The following is an 18,453-nucleotide window of genomic DNA, read 5'->3' on the forward strand; positions in this document are numbered from 1 at the left end:
AAGGGCAGCTGGGGTCTTGGGGGCTCAGTGGGTGGAAACCCTTTTTGGCTGGGAGCATTCAACCACCTGTCGCCCAGGCACCTCCCCAAAACCAGCTCAGCTGCTTCAAATCTGCTAAAACACTTCCCCAGGTCCCTTCCAACCTGCATTACTTAACGGTCCTAAATCCTGCCTCCTCTGAGCCCTGCCAGGATGGAGAAGGTGTGAATGCAAAACCTCTGCAGGAAGAGTCTGGCCTGGGGTAGCAGCACCTTCCTGGCGTGGGGTGCGGGTGGCCAGGCAGATGGCACAGGCTCCGTGGGCGCTGGCACTGCTGGGACGGATGAGGACACCCAGAGGGGACTTTTCCTGGAGGAGAAGGGGAGCATTACGGAGCTGGGTGCTCATGCAGGAGAAATCCCTCCAGCGCTGGGGAAGAAAACTCATGCTGGGAAATGATGCCTTGAAGGTGAGGGGGGCTATAATTTGGTTTTAAAGGAGGGGGGCGATGCATGGTGGGGGGAAGCACCTTGCAGTTGCCAGAGGAGGGCTTGCAGGGGATCAGATCCTGCAAAGGGGGAGGATGGAGATGGGAGAATTGAGGCCTGAAGTGCTTTGCCCCAGGCTGCTCAGGAAAGACCTAGAGCTCTCGCTGCCTTTGGGTGCATTTTTGCAGGGGCAGGTCCCACCCCTGAGGGAGCTGACTTGTTAGAAGGGCAGAAAACTGAGGTTTGGGGTTGTTTTCTGGATATCGGTCCACTGAAAAGTGAAACAGAAATTTCCTCTCCCCTGGGAGTTGCCTCCTCCCTCCTCCACGCCTATGTCCCAGCACCTGCCACCTCCCAGCCTGCGGCCACTGGGGACGGGCAGGAGCAAAGGGGCACCTGCCTGTGCGCTGGGAAGAGGGCTTGACCCCCCCCCCAGCCTGTCTCGCCGAAATCCCCGGGGATCCTGGCAGGAAATCCCTTATTGTACACACCACTTCTGGCAGCAGCAAGCCCCGAGAGCAGGTCCGGCTGCTCACCTGCCCCTTGCTCTCAAATGTCCTTCCCCTGTGGGGCAGGCACAGGAGGAGTGTTTAAACCTCCCCAAGACACCCTGAAGCCCCCCACTCCCCCAAAGGGCAGGCGTTGAGCTGCGGGGTGAAAGCAAACAGGCTTCCCTTGGGTTTCATGGCTGCTCTCAGCCCCCTTGCTAGGGGACAGGGGTCCCTCACTGGTCTCTGTTAAAGCCCTTGGGCTGGCAGTGGGGGGGGGTCAGGGATTTCATATAGAAGCATATGGCTGTGATCCTTTTGATGAAAGCAGGCCCCACCCTTTAATTTGGGGGTCTGCCAGCCCCCCTTTCAGTTTTGCCCTCGTCGCCGTGGGCTCCTCAGGGGCCACAAGCGGGATGGGGGCACAGGCAGGAGGAAAAGGGCTGGGGTGGGGGCCAGGACACAGGTTTTGGGTTTGCTGGTGCTGCTGGGGCTGGATTTGGCCCCGGCTGTGGGGTACCGGGGGGGTCCCGCACCCTGCCCACCGCATCCCTGGGTACCACAACCCTGCCCATCCCCAACCTTCAAGCGTCCCCGTCCCCATCCCCATCCCGGGGTCCGTCCCCAAATAGCCAAGTCTCAGCCAAAACTGGCAGGTACCCTTCAACTCCCCATGGCAACGCGAGGACCAATAGCAGGGCCGGAAGCTGTTTACGAGGCGGAGCGTCGCCATGGCAACGCGTGAAGCCTTTCGGAGCAGCTACTTAATGGCAGCCCCCGGGCGACCGGCAAATCACGGCGGGCAGGGCCTGGCACCGCGCGGGCCACCGCTCACCCGGAGGGGGGGATAGCACAAACCCCCCCCGCCATCCCCAGGGCCGGGGCTTTTTTTTTTTTCTTCTTTTTTTTCTTTCTTTCTTTCTTCTCTCCCCCCCCCCCCCTTTTTTTTTTTTTTTTTAATTTCCTTCTGTTTTTCCAGAAGCTTCTTCCTCTCTCGTGAACTTTGGAAGTTGGGGGACATCGCCGGGACGGGGTAAGGGATGGCGGTGGTGGCCGAGAGCAGGGGGGAGCGGTGGGCTCGCTGGGAAGGGCGGTGGGACGGGCCCGCCGGACAGCACTGCTGAGGGCTCGGCCGGGGCGGTAGGTTTGCACGGGGCGGGGAGGGTGTTTATTGTTATTTTTATTTTTAGTCTTTTTATTCCTCCCCCCGATCACCCCCCACCCCCCTCCTCAGCCCACTGCAACGAGCATTTCTGGGATCTCCCTTCCTCCGGGCACAGGAGTTTGCAAGGGCTGGGTGGTGACACCGGGGACCAAGCACCCGAACAAGCTGTCGCTGCCCTAAGCCTTATTTTTGAGGGGAAAAAGCCTGTTTTGTGGGAGCGGGGCAAGTGATTCCACTCCCTCCGCCCCCCCCCCGCGTGCGGACCCCCCCCCCCCCCCCCCCGACTGTTGAGCACGGCGTCATTCAAACGGTGGAACCCCCAGCCCCGGCCGCCCCGGCGCAGCCGGTGTCAGGGCTCCTCGTCCCCGGCTGGCCTCGGGAGGCTCTCTCCTCCCTCAAAACTACGGGATTTCGGGTTTACAGCCCAGCAGGCAAGCCAGACGCCGTATCCTCAGCACGGGAATAACCGAAGCTTGAATCTGCCGGCTCACTCTGAGTGAGGGGGTGCTTGGGGTGGGTCCGTGTGTGTGTGTCCCGGGTTGTTTTAGGGGTACCGGGTGAAGGGAGGAGCAGGAATAGCATGAAACCGAGGGAAGCTGGTAGCGGGGGGGAAACTTTAAGATATTTTGTCGAGGTGTTGGATCCTGAGATTTTGTCCTGCTAGCGGTGGGTGGGAGAAACATCCTCGCTTGGTGGGCTGGCAGGGCTGGATTTTGGTTGTTTGAGGGAGTTTTTGTTGGGTTTGGGGTTTGTTTTTTTTTTAATTCTTTCTTCGGCCGAAGGCTGGCTGGGCAGCACCGGCCCACCGGGGTTTTGGTGATACTGGGGAGTGTGGGTCTGAGGGAATTTCCCTGAGGTTCGGGGCTGCTAAAGCACCCCGGGGGAGGTGATGCAGCTCTGGTGCGCAGCACCCCAGGGATGGGTCTCACCCAGCAGCACCAGGAGCACCCATGCCCAGCCCTGCCTGGGTGCTAGAGAGCTGCTGCGCCTCAGGAAGCCTCAACCCTCTCCCCGTTGTTATTGCAGGATCTGCCCCGTCACCTCCCTCCCCTTCACGTGCACCCCGTGAATGCAAGAGCTGCCGACACACCAAGGCATGGCTGAGGGGTGGCTGAACCGCCCGCGAGCAGGATTGAACAGAGGGCAGAAGGCCAGCATGGGGGACTCGGATGACCTGGACGACAGCCTGACCAGCCTCATGTGGCTTCAGGACTTCTCAATCATCAACGCCAGCATGGGCAAGTCCTCCTGCTGCCCCAGTGGCCCGGACCCCCATGACTGTCACAGGATCCCCAGCTTTGCCGCCCCGTGCTCACCCCTGGCCGCCGACCCGGCGTGCATGGGCATGCCCCACACTCCCTGCAAGCCCATCTCCTCCTCCACCTCGAGGACGGCGCACCACGCCATGGCCATGCACCCTCAGCTCGCAGAGGACATTGACTACAAGACCAACCCGTACGTCAAGCCGCCCTACTCCTACGCCACCCTCATCTGCATGGCGATGGAAGCCAGCAAGAAGCCCAAAATTACCCTCTCTGCCATCTACAAGTGGATTACTGACAACTTCTGCTACTTCCGACATGCTGATCCCACCTGGCAGGTATGAGATTGGGAGACTTCTTGCCTTGTCCCCTTCTCCCCCCAGGGCTGGGGAGGGCTTTCCACAGCCTCCACCATGCAAGGCAAGGTCCCGTGGGGATGCTGGATCTCACTGGGGAGAGAGCGGCACTGGTAGCCGGTGGGGAAGGGCTGTAACAGGAAAGACCTTGGGTGTGCAGAAATGCCATGGCCACGAGGGCAGCAGAGGGAAGGAGCCATTATAGGGGAGAGCCCAGGGCCATTTTGGGAGCAGGGAGGAACCCGTTGGGCTGCTGGTCCCTGCAGCTCCTCTTGGCTCGGGGGTGAAAGCATCTCTGTCCCTGGCTCTGCCTTTCTGGAGCTCTTGTGGGGTCCAGAGTCCCTCAGGACTGTGCACACATGAAATTGCCAGGTCGAGTATCTCTGGGTGCTGAGGACCAGGGATGGAGAGGACCGCCAGGGAGGTGTCGCTTGTTGGACAAATCCCTTGTTGGGGAAGTTCAGAGCAGAAATGCTGCTGCTTTCCAACCAGGGCAGAGGCAGGTCTCCTGTCCCCTTGGGCAGGTGAAGGAGGCTCCATCGCTGTGACAAGCTGGTGAGGCCTCAGAGGGAAGCCCAAGAGAGGTCAAATAGGGCTGCTGTCCCCAGCTAGCACGAGTGTGTCTCTGGGGGGTAGCTCACCAGCTTTGAGGACAGCCTGAAGCACAGGGGCTTTTCCCAGCCACCTTGGCTCGCTGCCCTCCTCTGTCACGCGAGGGGACCTCTGGCACATGAGGCTTTCTAGGATGTGGCAGGGCAGGAGGGACCCGGGTGGCTTGTCCCTCTGCTCAGGTTATTCCCAGCCCAAATCTGCAGCGTGCCAGCGATCTCAGTGGTGGTGCTCACCCAGGCAGGGCTGGGCAAAACTGGTGCAAACCCCCTGCCCACGCATTGCCCACCTTCTCCCCAGGCAGGTGGGTCTCCAGCGGCTCTTGAAGCCCATCACGGGGAAGGGAGCACCCCGGTCCTTCTCCAGTGCCGCCTGGGTCCCCCAGCCTCCCCTGTGCTGGGGGGGACCTACGGGAGTGATTCAGGAGGAGGAGCTGTGTGCCAGCATGTTGACTTTCTCCTGCAAACTCACGGCTGGATAATCACCACGTTTTTAATTAAATGTGTTTATTAAAAAAAGAAAGAAGGTTTTCAATCCCTCTCTGCAGAGATGCAGGGGGTTCACGGGATTGTTGCAGGCAGGAATGATAAATATGTTAACTGGCTGGGTAATAACGGAGGGCAGTCCAGGCTGAATGAAGTTTGGGATGGGGAGGGGTGATGGGGAGCAGAGAATTCAGCTTGCAAGTCTCTGACCCTTGTAAAATTTCGTTAAACTGTAAATTTGGAGTTACCACAGCCTGGATTGTTTGCAGGGATATCTGTGTTCCTGCTGCCTCTTTCTTCTTTTTTCTTTCCTTTTTTCTCTTTATTTCTTCTTTTTTTCTTTCTTTTTCTATTTCTTTTTTTCATTCTTCTTTCTTTCTTTTTTTTTTTTCCTTTCTTTCTTTTTGAGGCTGTGTTCTCATCCCCTATCCCAATTCCCGTACGTGAAGACAGCCTGGAAAGGTCATACCACCCATACTCCGGGGGGAGATGGATATATTCCTGTGGGAGCTGAGTGCTTTGGAGAGGAGCCAACACACCCAAGGAGCTTCAGCCCAGAGGAGGGTTTTGTTGTGTGTGTATGTGTGTGCGTGTGTGTGCGCGTGTGTTTTTCAACAGCTCTAAGCATTCAAGCCTTGTTTTTCCTATTCGGCACTACGGATTATGGATGAATAAGCATAAAGATATCCAGGCAACATTAAAAAAAAAAAAACCGCTACCATATCCAATCTCTTAATACAGTCTTGGCTTTGTGGAGTCCAATGCTGAGTTATTTACCCAATAACTGAGTTTCCTTTCTGATTATTCACATCACTCCAGGCACATTCAGGGTTTCAGAACAGCTCAACGGGAGCAGAAACTCCTCTTTTTCTTTTTTTTCCTTTTTTTTTTTTTTTTTTTTTTTCCCCTCCTCAGCTCATTTGAGCAGTGGCTGATGAAGATGCAGTGATTTCACATCAAGCTTCCCCAGGCCAGGATGCACCTCTGGGGACACACAGGGCTGCAGTGGAACAGCCCACGTGTCTCTCCGATTTTTGTCTGCCTGGTTTGTGTCAGCCTGGCTGTGGGGAGCCATGGTGCCTATTTTTTGGCCAAATATTTTCCCCTCAACACTAGCAATAGGCACAGATGAACTGTGGGATGCAAGGAGGACCCTGATGATGCCATCCCCCATGGTGCTGCCACATGTTGCCACTTGTAATGGGGCCGTTGCCACATCAGTGTAAAGACCATCCTCTTCCTCCTTAGCCATAAAGGAGGGCCTGACCTCCTCCAGTTTAGCTCCATGCCTAGAGCGAGTCTGGCCAGTTCCTCCCAGTGCTCTGCACGATCCAAGGCCCCATAGCCCCAATTTACACCCAAGGAAAGTTGCCCAAAAACTTCCTGTTGGTTGACAAGTCCTAGCTTGAACCCCTTGGCTCCTGCCACCTCTGGCTGGATTAGACAGGAGGCAAGAAAACTCTGCTGGTAACTCGGGGCAGGGGAGTTTCTGCTGGGCATGTAGCCCAGGATGTCTTGACATTGCCATTTCTGCTTTCTTTTTCCCAAAGGTCCTTGCTGAAGATGTGCTTTTCCACCAGCCTCCCCACACAGGTAGGTGCTGTGGCAGCAGACAAGCATTCAGCCTTGTTTTTTTTTCTCTTTTGGGTCTAGAACTCCATCCGGCACAACCTCTCCTTGAACAAGTGCTTCATCAAGGTGCCCCGGGAGAAGGGCGAGCCAGGGAAAGGTGGGTTTTGGAAGCTTGACCCCCAATACGCCGACCGGCTCAAGAACGGTGCCTTCAAAAAGCGGAGGATGCCCCCAGTACAGATCCACCCGGCCTTCACCAAAACAGTCCAAGAAGAAGCACAGTGCGTCGCGAGCCCGGCCGCTTCGGCTTGCACCTCCAGTAATGTCCTCAACGTCAACATGGAGTCACAGCAGCTGCTGAAAGAGTTTGAAGAAGTCACCGGTGACCAGAACTGGAATCCAGTCAATGGCAAAGCAGGGCAGAAGCGCAAGCAGCCCTTGCCCAAGCGAATGACCAAGGCGTCTCGGCTTTCCAACTCTGCCTTGCTGACCCAGGAAGAGCAGACCGAGCTGGGATCTCTAAAAGGTGACTTTGACTGGGAAGCTATCTTTGACACCAACCTGAATGGAGACTTCTCCACATTTGGGGATCTGGACCTCACGCCTCCAATCAGCCCCATAACACGTGACCTGGACTTGACGGTACATGGGCACCACATCGACTGTCCCCAGGGGCAGGAGCAGGTCCTCACTGAATCCGACCAGAACAACTTGGACTTTGATGAAACCTTCATGGCCACTTCTTTCCTGCAACATCCCTGGGATGAAGGGACAAATGATTACCTCTCCAACTCGGTCAACATGGAGCAGTTGTTTGACCTCAATGACACCTCTTTGCCAGCAGATGTGAGCGACTGGAGCAGTCTGGCGTCCCTCTTATAGGAGGCCAGTCACCATTCAAATCTCACACAGACTTTAGTAGGATGCTCCCCCCATGCTGCTGGGACTTAAAAGGGACAAGATTTTCTAGAGACAGAGACATCTACAGGGACTTTTACCAGCTTCATTGTAAGATTATTCACAGAAACACGAGGGGGGAGAAAAAAACACCACCACAGAAACTGCTTGATATATTTTTAAAGGACACATCAGAAGTCTCTAGTCCGTGAGTTTCCTCAAGAGAAGAAATATAAAGCTACTTATTTTTTTACTTTTAAAGGAAGAAATGTGAATTATCATATTTTTTTTCCGTGGAAATGGACACGGCATATGTGCCTTCAGGGCTAAAGGAGAGCACCTGCTAAATCCCATCTAAGACATGAGATTCCTGGTGGCTTAGGACTCGATAGACTAAGTGCAATTTCCTCACCTCTTTGTCTCTCCATTTCTCTCATTCCTTTTTCTGTCTAGGGTAGTTGGTAGGTATAGTGTGATAATTAGCTAGCAAGCAAATAGAGGTCCCTTCTGGATTCTCTGAGTTCAACCTCCCTCCTGACTTGTGCCTAGGGAAGAAGAAAAGGTTTATAAATTCAGCAAGTCTGCCTCTTTAGATGTTTTTATATAATCTATTATATATTATATATTCAAAGAAACCTATATTTTTAGCACTAGAATTTCTTAATAGTGGGGGGATAGGGGAAATGCAGTTTGGGAGTTTTATATTTTCACTGTTTAAAGGCTTGGGTTCGTTGTTCTGTAAACCAAGACCACGCGAGGGAAGATTCCTGCAGCAGCAGCAACAGTTTTTTTTAAGGATCCAGGAACTGGCCCCAGCAGGAGAGGAGCAGCAGGGACCAGGACGCTCCCAGAACTGGCTTTCGTCTTTTTTGTACCCAAAATCCTTGCTGCGCTTGCTGAAGGGTCTAGACCACCATAAACCCCCTTTGTCTTTCACCAGCTGACATAGCCCCTCTCTGGTTTTTTTGGTTCGAGACTGTTGCTCTCCACTTCTTTTGCTCATCTATCAGGTTCCGAGAGGCTGCCAGGGCAACACAGGATCCCGATTAAGGATGCGCTTTGTGGGGAGCCATAAGGAAAACACCATGGCATGGCCATCAGCTGGTGGTGATGGGGTCGCTCCACATCGAATGCTCCTAGGTGAGACTGAGGAGGAAAGATTCAGGCTCCATCCAGGAGCTCAGGCCAAAGACTTGTGTGTGCAACGGGCTCTGGGGATGGCAGTGGAGATGAAGTCCCATCCAGCCAGGAGCAGCTCATCTGCCGGGAGAGCTGCCAGGACTGACACAAACTGAAGCTTTGGCCCTTTGGCTCAGCGTGCAGTGAGAGCGTGGCAGGGTCTCTGCAAAGCAGCTCAGAAACATTTTGGGAGCAGAGCCAAACTCTGCTGAAACTTGACTTGAAGCTCTCGAGAACTGGATTCTTCACCTCTCCTTCGCTGTAGGTTATTAGAGGTAGAGTAGCCATTAGGTAGGAGTAAGTAGAAGCTGTAGTTTTAATGGTGTGTCTTAGACTTGCTGAAAAATGGAAGATTGTAAAGAGTTTCTTTTTTGGTTACAAAAGCACTTAGGACCTTTAATGTGAGCAATATAATTTAGTGAGAGTATAGTTGTAGTGTAAGAATCAATAAACAAGCCTTAAAAAAATATAAATTACCCTTGGAGTACTTTGCACCCAAATTTGGGGAGAGGGTTGGAGCCATGGAGGTGGGAGTGCAAGTCCTGCATCCCCCTGGTAAAGCGTGGGGCAGGCTGAGAACCAACATCTTCAGCTCACGCAAGCAGCAGAGCTGGGGCTGCTGCTTTGCTCAGGTGCCAGCGTCTGAAGTCCCCTGGGATGCCACCGCACAGCTGGGGCCAGTGTCCCGGGGCTGGGGAGTGAGGGCCATGTGTCTGGGGTCTTTGGGGGTCGGTGTAGGTGTTTATATCTGTATTGGTGATGCTTCTTTTTATTTGTTGTTTTTGTTACATTTTCCTGTTTTGAGGCCTCTATACTGATGCTGAAGAACTGCAGAGATATGTGTGCAATTTAACCTTTTTCATGGAAAGTTATTTACAAATTAAAAAAAAAGAAAGAAAAAAAATGGAGAAGAAAAAACCCTTTTGCTTCCTTGTTTCCCTCCAGCACCACCTGGCTCTGTCTGATCCTCTCCCCTGGAGGTAGGGGACATCTCACCAGCCCAGGCCTGGTTGTACACCCAGCCCCAGTACATGGGTGCTATCACCCACCTCTGCAGCAGCACAGCAATTCCCCGCAGGGAAGCTGAAGCACAAACCACCACCTGCGTGGCGATGGTTGCACACTGCCTGTGTGGCACAAGGGTGTCCTGGTGTCCCGAGTTCTGGGAGCTGCTCCCAACCCCTGGAGCATCCTTCCGTGCCCCTGTGGGGAGCTCCTGGGGGTGACGTGGTGTGACTGCCTGGGACCATCCCTCTGCTTGTGCCATGTCCCCATCCAGCCCTGTAGATGCCCTGAGAAACACAAGTGGCTCCGGAGCCCTCCTGGGTACAGGGCGGCGAGAGGAGCTGCACAGAAGTCACAGGAATAGCCGAGCCCTCGCGAGGCCAATTACATCGAGGAGCAGTTGGGCTCCACCAAGGCAGGCAAGAAAAGCAGCGTACGCTCAGCTGGCAGCCCAGCCGGCGCAGGCAGGGCAGGGGGCGGTGGGTCTGGGGCAGCAGGTTCGGGGAGCCCCATGGGGAGGGCAGATTGGCTCAAGGTTGCAGGACTGTCCGTGGGTACCTCTCTGTGCCCACAGCTGTGGGGCAGTGCTGCCACTTGGGGTGGTGGGAGAAGGGGGCTGGAAGGGGACTCTGGAAAAGGGTGGTCTGGCCCCCTGCTCGGTGCCTGCCCAGCCCCCCTGTTACATCTGAGCATCTCCAGGGACAGAGAGCCCCCTCCAGACCCTGCCTGGGGCTTGTCCAGCTTGGTGCTTCAGATGGACCCACTCCAGGATGTCCCATCCCTCTTGCACTGGGGACACAGCCCTTCTGGTCTCCCCAGCACATGAGGAGCACCCTATCACCTCCCCAGTGATCTACTGGATCCCATTAGCACCAGGCACTGCAGCAGTCAGCCCCAGGGCTGCCCATTTGCTCTGCAGTGGTCACAGCTGCTCCCAATCTGGCCAATCTCAACCCAAAATAGGGGCTGGGCTCACTGCAGAGGCTAGTCTTGGCTTGTGTGTGCTTTGTGCTGGGAGTGCAGGATGCAGCCCTTGGGATGAGGTAGGGTTAGCCCTGTGGGGGACAGCTTTGATGTGTCTGGGGGGCAACTTTGGAAGCAGATCTGGGCTCTCCCTTCAGCTTGGCAACATGGGGACCTAAAAGGCAATAAGAAGTCCCCTGTCCTGGCTTCTCCTTCTCTCAGGTCCCCGTTGGTAGTACTGGGGGAGCTGCTCACCGCTTCGCCCTGGAAGCGGTGGCACTGGCAGGGCTGCAAAAAGCTGGCAGTCCCCTTGTCCCTTGGTCCACTTATTTATTTTGTTTTGCCAGGCACAAGTGTGTAGTTTCTGTTTTTAAACCCCCCTGGAAAAAGAGGAGCCCCTAGCACCCCCACCCTGCCAGGGGACTGAAAAAAACAACCTTGCCAGGAAAAAATATTCCAGCCTGCTGGAGCCAGTCGAGGGTTTTAAAGTGAGAAAGGGTGAATATAAAGGAGGCACCAGGCGAGGCCTGAAACAACCTCGTTTTGTTCAGCTTCTGAAAGCGACAAAACCAACTCGAATGTGAATTTTTTTTTTTCTTTCAATGAGATGGTTTGGTAGGGGGGGTTATTTTTTAAGCAGCAGCCAGGAGGTGCACAAGTGGGGGTGTTGTGGGGTGGGAGCATCGCTTCCCGTGTGCGCAGAGGCAGGCAGGACACCATGCGACTGCCCACACAAAGCCCGTGTGTGCTTGGGGCGAAGCACGGTGCCAGGAGGGAGGTCGGGACCCGGCAGCACCCGGCCTGCCCGGGCTTGCCGGTGGCAGCGGGGTTGCAGCCTGTGGCTGGGGCTGGTCCAGCCCTGCGGGCTGCCCCGGCTCGCCCGGCACAGGGGCGGTGGTGGGTTGGGGATGCCTGAGCTGGCGGCGTCCCCCCTGTTCTACATGTGGCCAAAGCATCGTGCAATGAAAACCAAGACCACTGCAGCCCAGAGCCAGCTGCGTTTTGGGGCATCCTACCACCAGCGTGAACCAAAGAGGGTTTGGGAAGCACCCAGCTCCAAAAACTCCCTGCAAACAGCCTTCGCAGCCTCAGCCAGGTCCTCCCCCAGCCAGTTATTAAGCACATGGCAATTATTCCTTTATTATTTATTTCTGCTATTCCCCCAGCCATCCCCTCATCCATCATCCCTCCCTGATGGGCAAACATTGACACCTCAAACCAATCTCCTGTTCACAGAGGGGGAAAAAATATACACATAAGCCCTTCTTTTCTCTCCTTTTCTTGCCGTGTCTTTCTTTCCCCTCCATTGAGTGCGGGGCTGGCACGGAGCCATTCTGGCAACAGCCGGCTTTCACTTGCTAATCATCCTAAATATTGAAAATCAACGCCTAGAATAAACAGCTCAAAGATTGGGGCCATCTCTGCTCTGTTTGGAAATGCTAATCTCACTGCCTTTTGTTTTCCTTGTGTGGATTTGGTGCTGTGCGTTTGGAGGAGGTCACAGCTCACAGGTTCTTCCTCCACTCCCAGATTTTCCTTTTTTTTTTTTTTTTTTTATCCCCCCCCCCCCCCCCCGCTCATCGTGAAAAATTCAGCCCATTTTAACGTCCCAGGCTGGGACGGCCGGAGCAGTGAGGGGCGGGAGAAGGGGGAGACAGGATGGAGGAGTGTAGGGAATGGACTTGCCTTGCATAGCAATGAATGAACCTCCAAAGTTAGGGGAAAAAACAGGTTCCCAAACATGCATCCAGGAATTCACATGGATGAGAAATCTTATGGGAGCTCCATCCTTGGTACAGCAGGTCCCTGGGGGGGACAGGGACGGGGATGGCATCAGGGCAGCCTGGCCCCCAGCCCTGCAATGAGGGGCAGAGCTTGGGGACAGCTCAGGGACCCCCTGCCCCTGTGACACTGATTTTTAGAGGGTTTTATATCTGAGGGGATGGAGGTGCCATAGCAAACCCCAGGCAGGCTGTGATGGGCTCCAGGGCTGGACCCCGATGTCTTTGCCTGGAGGGATCAGGCTGGATGCAAACACCTTTCTGTGGGGTTGCAGGGGCTCTGGGAAAGGTGGCTTTGAGACCAGAGAGGGGGCAAAGCCCCCTTTCTGCTTTTCCAGCAGTGACCTTGCACTGCTAGCAGAGCCCAGTGGGACTATGTGGCATTCACACAGCTTGGATGGCTTACAGCATCCTGATGGGGAAACCGAGGCAGGGCAAGGCGATGGTCTGATGTGGACCAGAACCTGATTATCTGGGCAGCATTTTTGGAGCATGCCTGCACCCTTGTGTTTTTGGCCATGTTTTTGGGCCATGCAGAGGGGGTGCACCCTCTGGCACCAGGGAGCCCATCCAGCAAAGCTCCCCTCTGGTGTCTGCCTCCCTCCGTGCCCCAGGCAGCCCCAGGATGGGTCAGTGGGCTGTTGCCAGCAGCCGTTCCCGGCGGCGCGGCTGGCACAATGCACTGGCAGGCCAGGGCTTGCCCTGCGGTGGGGAGAGTGCTGGTGGCCGCTCGCCCAAGCCACAATGCAACAGCCCCTGCGTAAATGCCGTCACGAGGAGATGCTCGGCATGCTGCCCCTTCCTCCTCCTCCTTCTCATCCCCACCATCTCCCCAACGCATGCCCGGGTAGGGGGCTGCAGCCCTGCAGGGCTCCTGCTCCTCCAGCCCAGCCTCTGCCACTGCAAGTGGCCCTCGCAAGCGGCGGGGACATATCCAGCCCCTGCAGTGGAGGGGCTGAGCTGCCAGAGCAGTGCCAGCTTCGCCTCCTTCTTTGGGAAACCACGTCACGCCGAGGTTGAAACTTGGCCGGTTTGCAAACAAGCACCGGGGCCACGGGGATTTCTTTACAAAGGCTGTTTTTTCAGGTGATTTATTTCCAGGTTTGGAGCATTAGGGCCACCCCACATCCTAAGACCTTTTTTCTTTTTCACTGCCATCAGGATGGTGAGAAACTCGCTTTAGAAATCCAAAGCAAACACCCTCCTTTGGTGTCTGACTCCAGGGTATGGGCCTTAAACCCCTCCCAAAAAGGTGCAAGCAGGGGCAGGCTGCAGGTTCTGCACCCTGCAGATGCAGCTCACCCATGGGTGCTGCTGCAGGCAGAGCTGGGCAGCAAAGGTAGCACAAGGGTGAGCAGGTGCATTTGGGGAATGGCCCAATTTGGGGCAACATGAGCATAAGCCCCAAATATCTGGAGGTTATGGATGGGGCCAGCCAGGCTGAGTGGCGTGGGGACATTGGGTGCAGATCCCCCAGGATGCTCCCATCCTGTGCATGGGGGCTGCTGGGTTGGAGGCCGGCGGAGGCAGCGGGAGGGCTCGGGGCTATTACGAGAGGTGGGTGTTGACCTAGAAATCGCAAAGAATTTGGCCTGGCGTCGTGCTGGCGGGCGGCGTGCCAGCCTGGCAGCCGAGGGAAGCACAGCTCCACTCTGAAACGGCGTTCCTTTTCCCTGTGCCCAGCCGGGAGAGGTGATTGCCATCTGCCCTGGAAACTCCGTGGGCATTTTGGGCTCACTGGTGTCAAAGGGTGGGACACTCGTCGCTCCTAGCGGAGGCATCACTGGCTGAGCGTGAGCCGGGGATTTGTTTTTGCTCCTTTGGGGAGTGCATACTCCAACCCAGCACAGGGTCGGTTCTGATTCCCGGCTGGGGAAAGGGGGAAGCAGACCTGCATGTGCTGGGGGGAGTAATGCTCCATCTTGGCAGCTTTTGGTTACGAGACACATTAACAGGCAGGAATGTGCAAACATTCAAAGGTCGGAGCTGTGCAGTGGCAAGGCGGCTGCGGCGGTTCCAGCCCCCGGGAGCGCAGCAGGCAAAGGCAGGAGCCCCATGCCCCACTGTAGGCAGAGAGGGATGGTGGAGGAGGATCCCCTCTGCACAGGGCTCATTGGACCTGCACCCCTTGGTGGACCCGATGGCCTCGCCGGGTGGCTCCTCGCCGGCCCTGGGGTCACCGAGCACATTCCTGCAGAGGGGTCGGGGCCAGCTGCAGCCCTGCATGGCCTCCCTGTTCCCGTCACGTGGGGGGATACACGCCTGACACCGACCCGCATGGCAAACACCCCCCTTCCTTCCCCAGCAACGTGACGTAGAGAGAAAATGAGCATCGTCCCCAGCCTGGCCCCCAGCTCACGAAATACGGTGCCCTGTAGTTCCTCCATCCCCAGGACTGACACTCCTGGTGCATGTACACACATCCCACCCATCCCAAACCCAGCTGGGAACCTCAGGTCCTGCTCTAGGGAGGAGACGAAGGGCTTGGCCATGTGCTGGGTGGCACCATGTTCGTCCCCAGTATGTGCCAGGTCCTTGGTGGCCCAAAGGGCTTGGCTGGAGGAGGGGGTCTCTGCCCTGTTCCCCCCACTCCAGCAGAGTGCTAAGTAAACAGTGACGAGGGGAACCTCGTTAATCCTGGTCATTCATTTACAAAAAGCCATTTAGAGCTGGCTATGCAGGCAGTTATCGGAGCACAGGGGAGGTTTTCCCAGCAGGACCTTAATTCCCTTCGCAAATAAAGCCGGAGGGAGGGAGAGCACAGTTTGTGTCTGTGATGGATGAGGGCTTGGGGGGACTTCTGGGGCCAGCCTTCAAGGGGTTGATCCCCACGAACCCCCTTCCTGCAAGGAGCAGAGGATCGTCGAGGGATTCCCCATTAGGTGATTGCTTGGGTGCTGTTTCAGTGCAATTGCTGCTATGCCGCATCCTTTCCCTGGAGCAGCAAGGCTGGCGTGGTCCTTCTCAGTGCTGCATGGGAAGGACTGGGAAGCTGCAGGAGCCCAAACGCCAACCCTTGTCCCACATGGACCCGGTTTTCTGGGAACACTGTACATCCCTACAGCACATCGCAATGCTCTGCACCCAGGTCAGGATCAAAGTGAAGCCGGTGGGGCTTGGAGACATTACCAGGGAGACAAAGTCCTTTGGTGGATTTGCTCCCATCTTATCCCTTCAAGTTCATGGGCACGGTAACAGCCAGGGTGCATGCCTGCGCGCATCCCATGCCCTGTCTGTGCATGCTCGCTCTCTCTTCCAGGGGCTCTCCCCTTTTAACCCCACCTGGAAGGGAAAGTTGGGGACTTCTCAGCCAGCTCAGAGCTCCTGGTTTTTCTGGCTGAAGATTAATCTGGCTAAAGATTAATCGCTTTTTCTATCCGGCTGACCTAAGGGGAGACAGAATAGGCAGCGTCTGGGGAGGAGGCGAGGGCAGTGCCATCGGCGACGGTGTTCCCACGCGTTCTTGCAGCCTGGGGCACCGGCGGGTCACACCACAGGGGCACACAGCCCAGGACGGCCCTTCAGCCCATAATGAAAGTTTTGTAATTTTATGTTAATCCCGGCTCCTCCGTACTCTGATCTCTCTCCTCTCCCACATCAAATGCAAAGCCCTTTTGGAGGCTCCTGGCTGTATTAATCTTGTTTTGCCCTCATTGCCACATGCTGCGTGCCTCGCAGGCAGCTCCCGTGGCTCGGGGAGCGCCGCTGCCCTGTCGCATCCTCACTGTCCCCTCTGTGCAGGAGTGGGATTAACCCCACCAGTGGGAAGCAAGGGCAGGCATAATTCATTTTTTGCAATAAAATGACTATTTTTTAAGCAGGAACTGTTCCTGGGGTGAGCAGTACCAAGCCACAATGCAGGGGACAGAAAGTCCCTGCTTTGAGAGCTACTATTAATTGAATTTATCCGCATCTTGTCAAGATTACACCTTTTGTGCAATGATGTTTGCAACCATAAAGGCAGCCAATAGAAATGTGGATTTGGGGGGCACCTGGGTCTTTCCAGTGACTCGGAGCCAAGTCCTGAGCAGGCAAAGCAAAGCCCCTCTCTGCCTCAGTTTCCCCACCTGCAAATCAGGTTGATTCTCTTTTCTGCAGCGTTTTGGGTGACCAATGCCCTGAACATCTCGTCCTCAGACAGAAGCCACTGTCACGTCCTCGTGACCAGGAGCCACTTCCTCATGCCTGTGGCAGCGAAAACTCCTGTTGCTGAACAACGGGGCCATGACGTTGTTTGAACCCCAGGGCCTCCACACCCCAAAGGTGTTGGGCTCCGATCTGATCCTGTGTCTTGGGTTTCGGAGCACTGGAACCAGCTTTGCTTGGCAAATGCTGCAAAAGGGGCTCCTTAGCTCTCGTTAGTACACCAAAGCCCCAACTGAACATTGCACCAAGGATGCAATGCTTATTCAGCCGTGCTGGCTGCATTTTCTGCCTTCTGTGCCCATGCAGATAGTGAGCGCAGCCACCTGGATGAAAATCCCTTCTCTGGGGGAGAAAAAGGGGCTTTTTCTCCCTGTTCCATCTCATGGAGGGAGAAGCAAAGGGTGACTCAGCATTCCTCTGCAGCGGCTCCTGAGTCACCACGTTTGACTTTCTTTGACCGCGGCAGCTTCGGCGCGGAAGGCGATTCTTCCTGGGCTTGCGGGGACCCTGCAGCTGGCGGTCTGCAGGGCGGGAAGAGTGGCGCGGCCACGGCGTTCCGGCGGGAAGGCGGCGGGACCAGGATTGTCTCAGAGCTGCCATTCCGCTGGCTGCACCCACCGCTGCAGGAACAGCCAGCAGTGAGCTGATAGGGCTATTTACAGCCTAGAGATCCCGGGTGTGCTTTGTGCCCTTTTGCACTGTATTTTAACACACGTTCAAACCACAGCTTTTCTACCCTTTCTTTTTCATTTTACCAGAAATAACCCCTGCTGCTTTGACTCTCTGCATTTGACCAGCAAGCCAGGTTTTTTCTGCTGCCTCCCCTTGGATGTAGTGTTGCACTTCGCGTTTGCACAGACTCTGGCAGTTTTCACACAATTTATTGGCAGACTGACCTTCTGTACATTTATTCACTCTCTACATGGACTGGGTGCCTCTATCCCAGCTCCCCCTCTTTGCTCTGAGGGCTCAGTCACCCCATGAGGGGGTGAGGAAGCCTTTTCGCTGGCTTTTCAGGAGATACATAGCACTACACAGGGGAGCACACACAATTGTTCCCCAGGCTCAGCAAGGGGAGATTTCCTTTTGGCTCTGGCTGCCCTTTGAATGACGGGGTGAGCGTTAGCAGAAAGGGCATGGATTGCTATAAAAAAAGAGATGGCTCTGCTGTACAGGGAGGGTAAAACCTTCCCAATCACACCAGCCCAGTGGGGAAAAGCACAGGAGATGCTGGGCGCTGACCCTGGACAGGGATTTTCTCTCTTATACCCACAGAACAAGATCCCCTCTAGCAGGTGTCCCCATAAAACATGGGCAGGCAATCATGGCCGGGCAATGTCACACATAGAAAACACAGTGCCCTGGCTCTGCATCACCACTCGCAGCAGCCAGAGCCCCAGCACAGCTGTTTGTAGCATGATAAGGTGGGTTATGAAATGCACTGAAGTTGTTGAACAAAAGAAGACCTTCGGGGCCTTTCCAGAGCCCAGGGTGGTTTGACAAGGGGAAGATGGATGGGCACACGCCAGTCCCTTCACGTGGCAGGAGCCTTGCCTCGGAGCAGCACAAGACGGCGGGAGGCTGGGACTGTCTGTACTGATAAAACCAGCTCCCTGCTCCAGGCTGGACATGGTTTATGAGGATGCAGAGCCCCATAACTACCAGCGTGTGATAAACCCAGCCACTTCCATCTATGCTGCAGCAGGGAGAAGGTGGCAGCTTCCCTGTAGTGGTAGCCTTTCTTTCTGGAAAACGGATGCGGGACACAGGTAGAGTGAACTGCAAACGCCTACATTTGCATAATTCATATTCAAATTTCTGTAATTTAATTTCCCTGGGCCCAAACACCTATAATCTTCCTCCACACCTTGTTTCACCCCCCTGGTGTGTGGCAGAGTGGGCCTGGGCCTGGGCCTGGCCGCCCCAGCAGCTCAGCAGGGGTGAAGCTGGGTGGCTTTAGACCTCCGTCAGGACCCCGTGTCCTGTGGGGACGTCGCTAATACTGGGGTTGGAGGGGTTCGGCTCGGCCACGCCGTAGTGGGGATGGCGGGCTTGGGGAGCCAAGCCTGCCCTGAGAG

At 55.6% G+C, this 18,453-nt stretch overlaps 1 protein-coding gene across 1 annotated transcript; it reads left to right on the forward strand.

Annotated features, from left to right (window-relative positions):
- Positions 1 to 87: 87 nt before the first annotated feature.
- On the forward strand, positions 88 to 9,367 carry FOXJ1 (forkhead box J1). The gene is made up of 4 exons (XM_030014814.2): positions 88 to 448; positions 1,935 to 1,988; positions 3,147 to 3,720; positions 6,486 to 9,367. The coding sequence occupies exons 3-4, from the start codon at positions 3,190 to 3,192 to the stop codon at positions 7,284 to 7,286; spliced, it is 1,332 nt and encodes a 443-aa protein (XP_029870674.1). The 5' UTR covers positions 88 to 448; positions 1,935 to 1,988; positions 3,147 to 3,189; the 3' UTR covers positions 7,287 to 9,367.
- Positions 9,368 to 18,453: the final 9,086 nt, after the last annotated feature.

This window comes from Aquila chrysaetos, chromosome 5 (genome assembly GCF_900496995.4).
Source record: "Aquila chrysaetos chrysaetos chromosome 5, bAquChr1.4, whole genome shotgun sequence".
Classification (NCBI taxonomy): Eukaryota; Metazoa; Chordata; class Aves; order Accipitriformes; family Accipitridae; genus Aquila; species Aquila chrysaetos.

Coding starts and splice junctions, on each gene's coding strand:
- FOXJ1 (XM_030014814.2), top strand. CDS start 3,190: ATGCAAGAGCTGCCGACACACCAAGGCATGGCTGAGGGGTGGCTGAAC. Junction 3,721..6,485: donor ATGCTGATCCCACCTGGCAG/GTATGAGATTGG, acceptor TTTTGGGTCTAG/AACTCCATCCGGCACAACCT.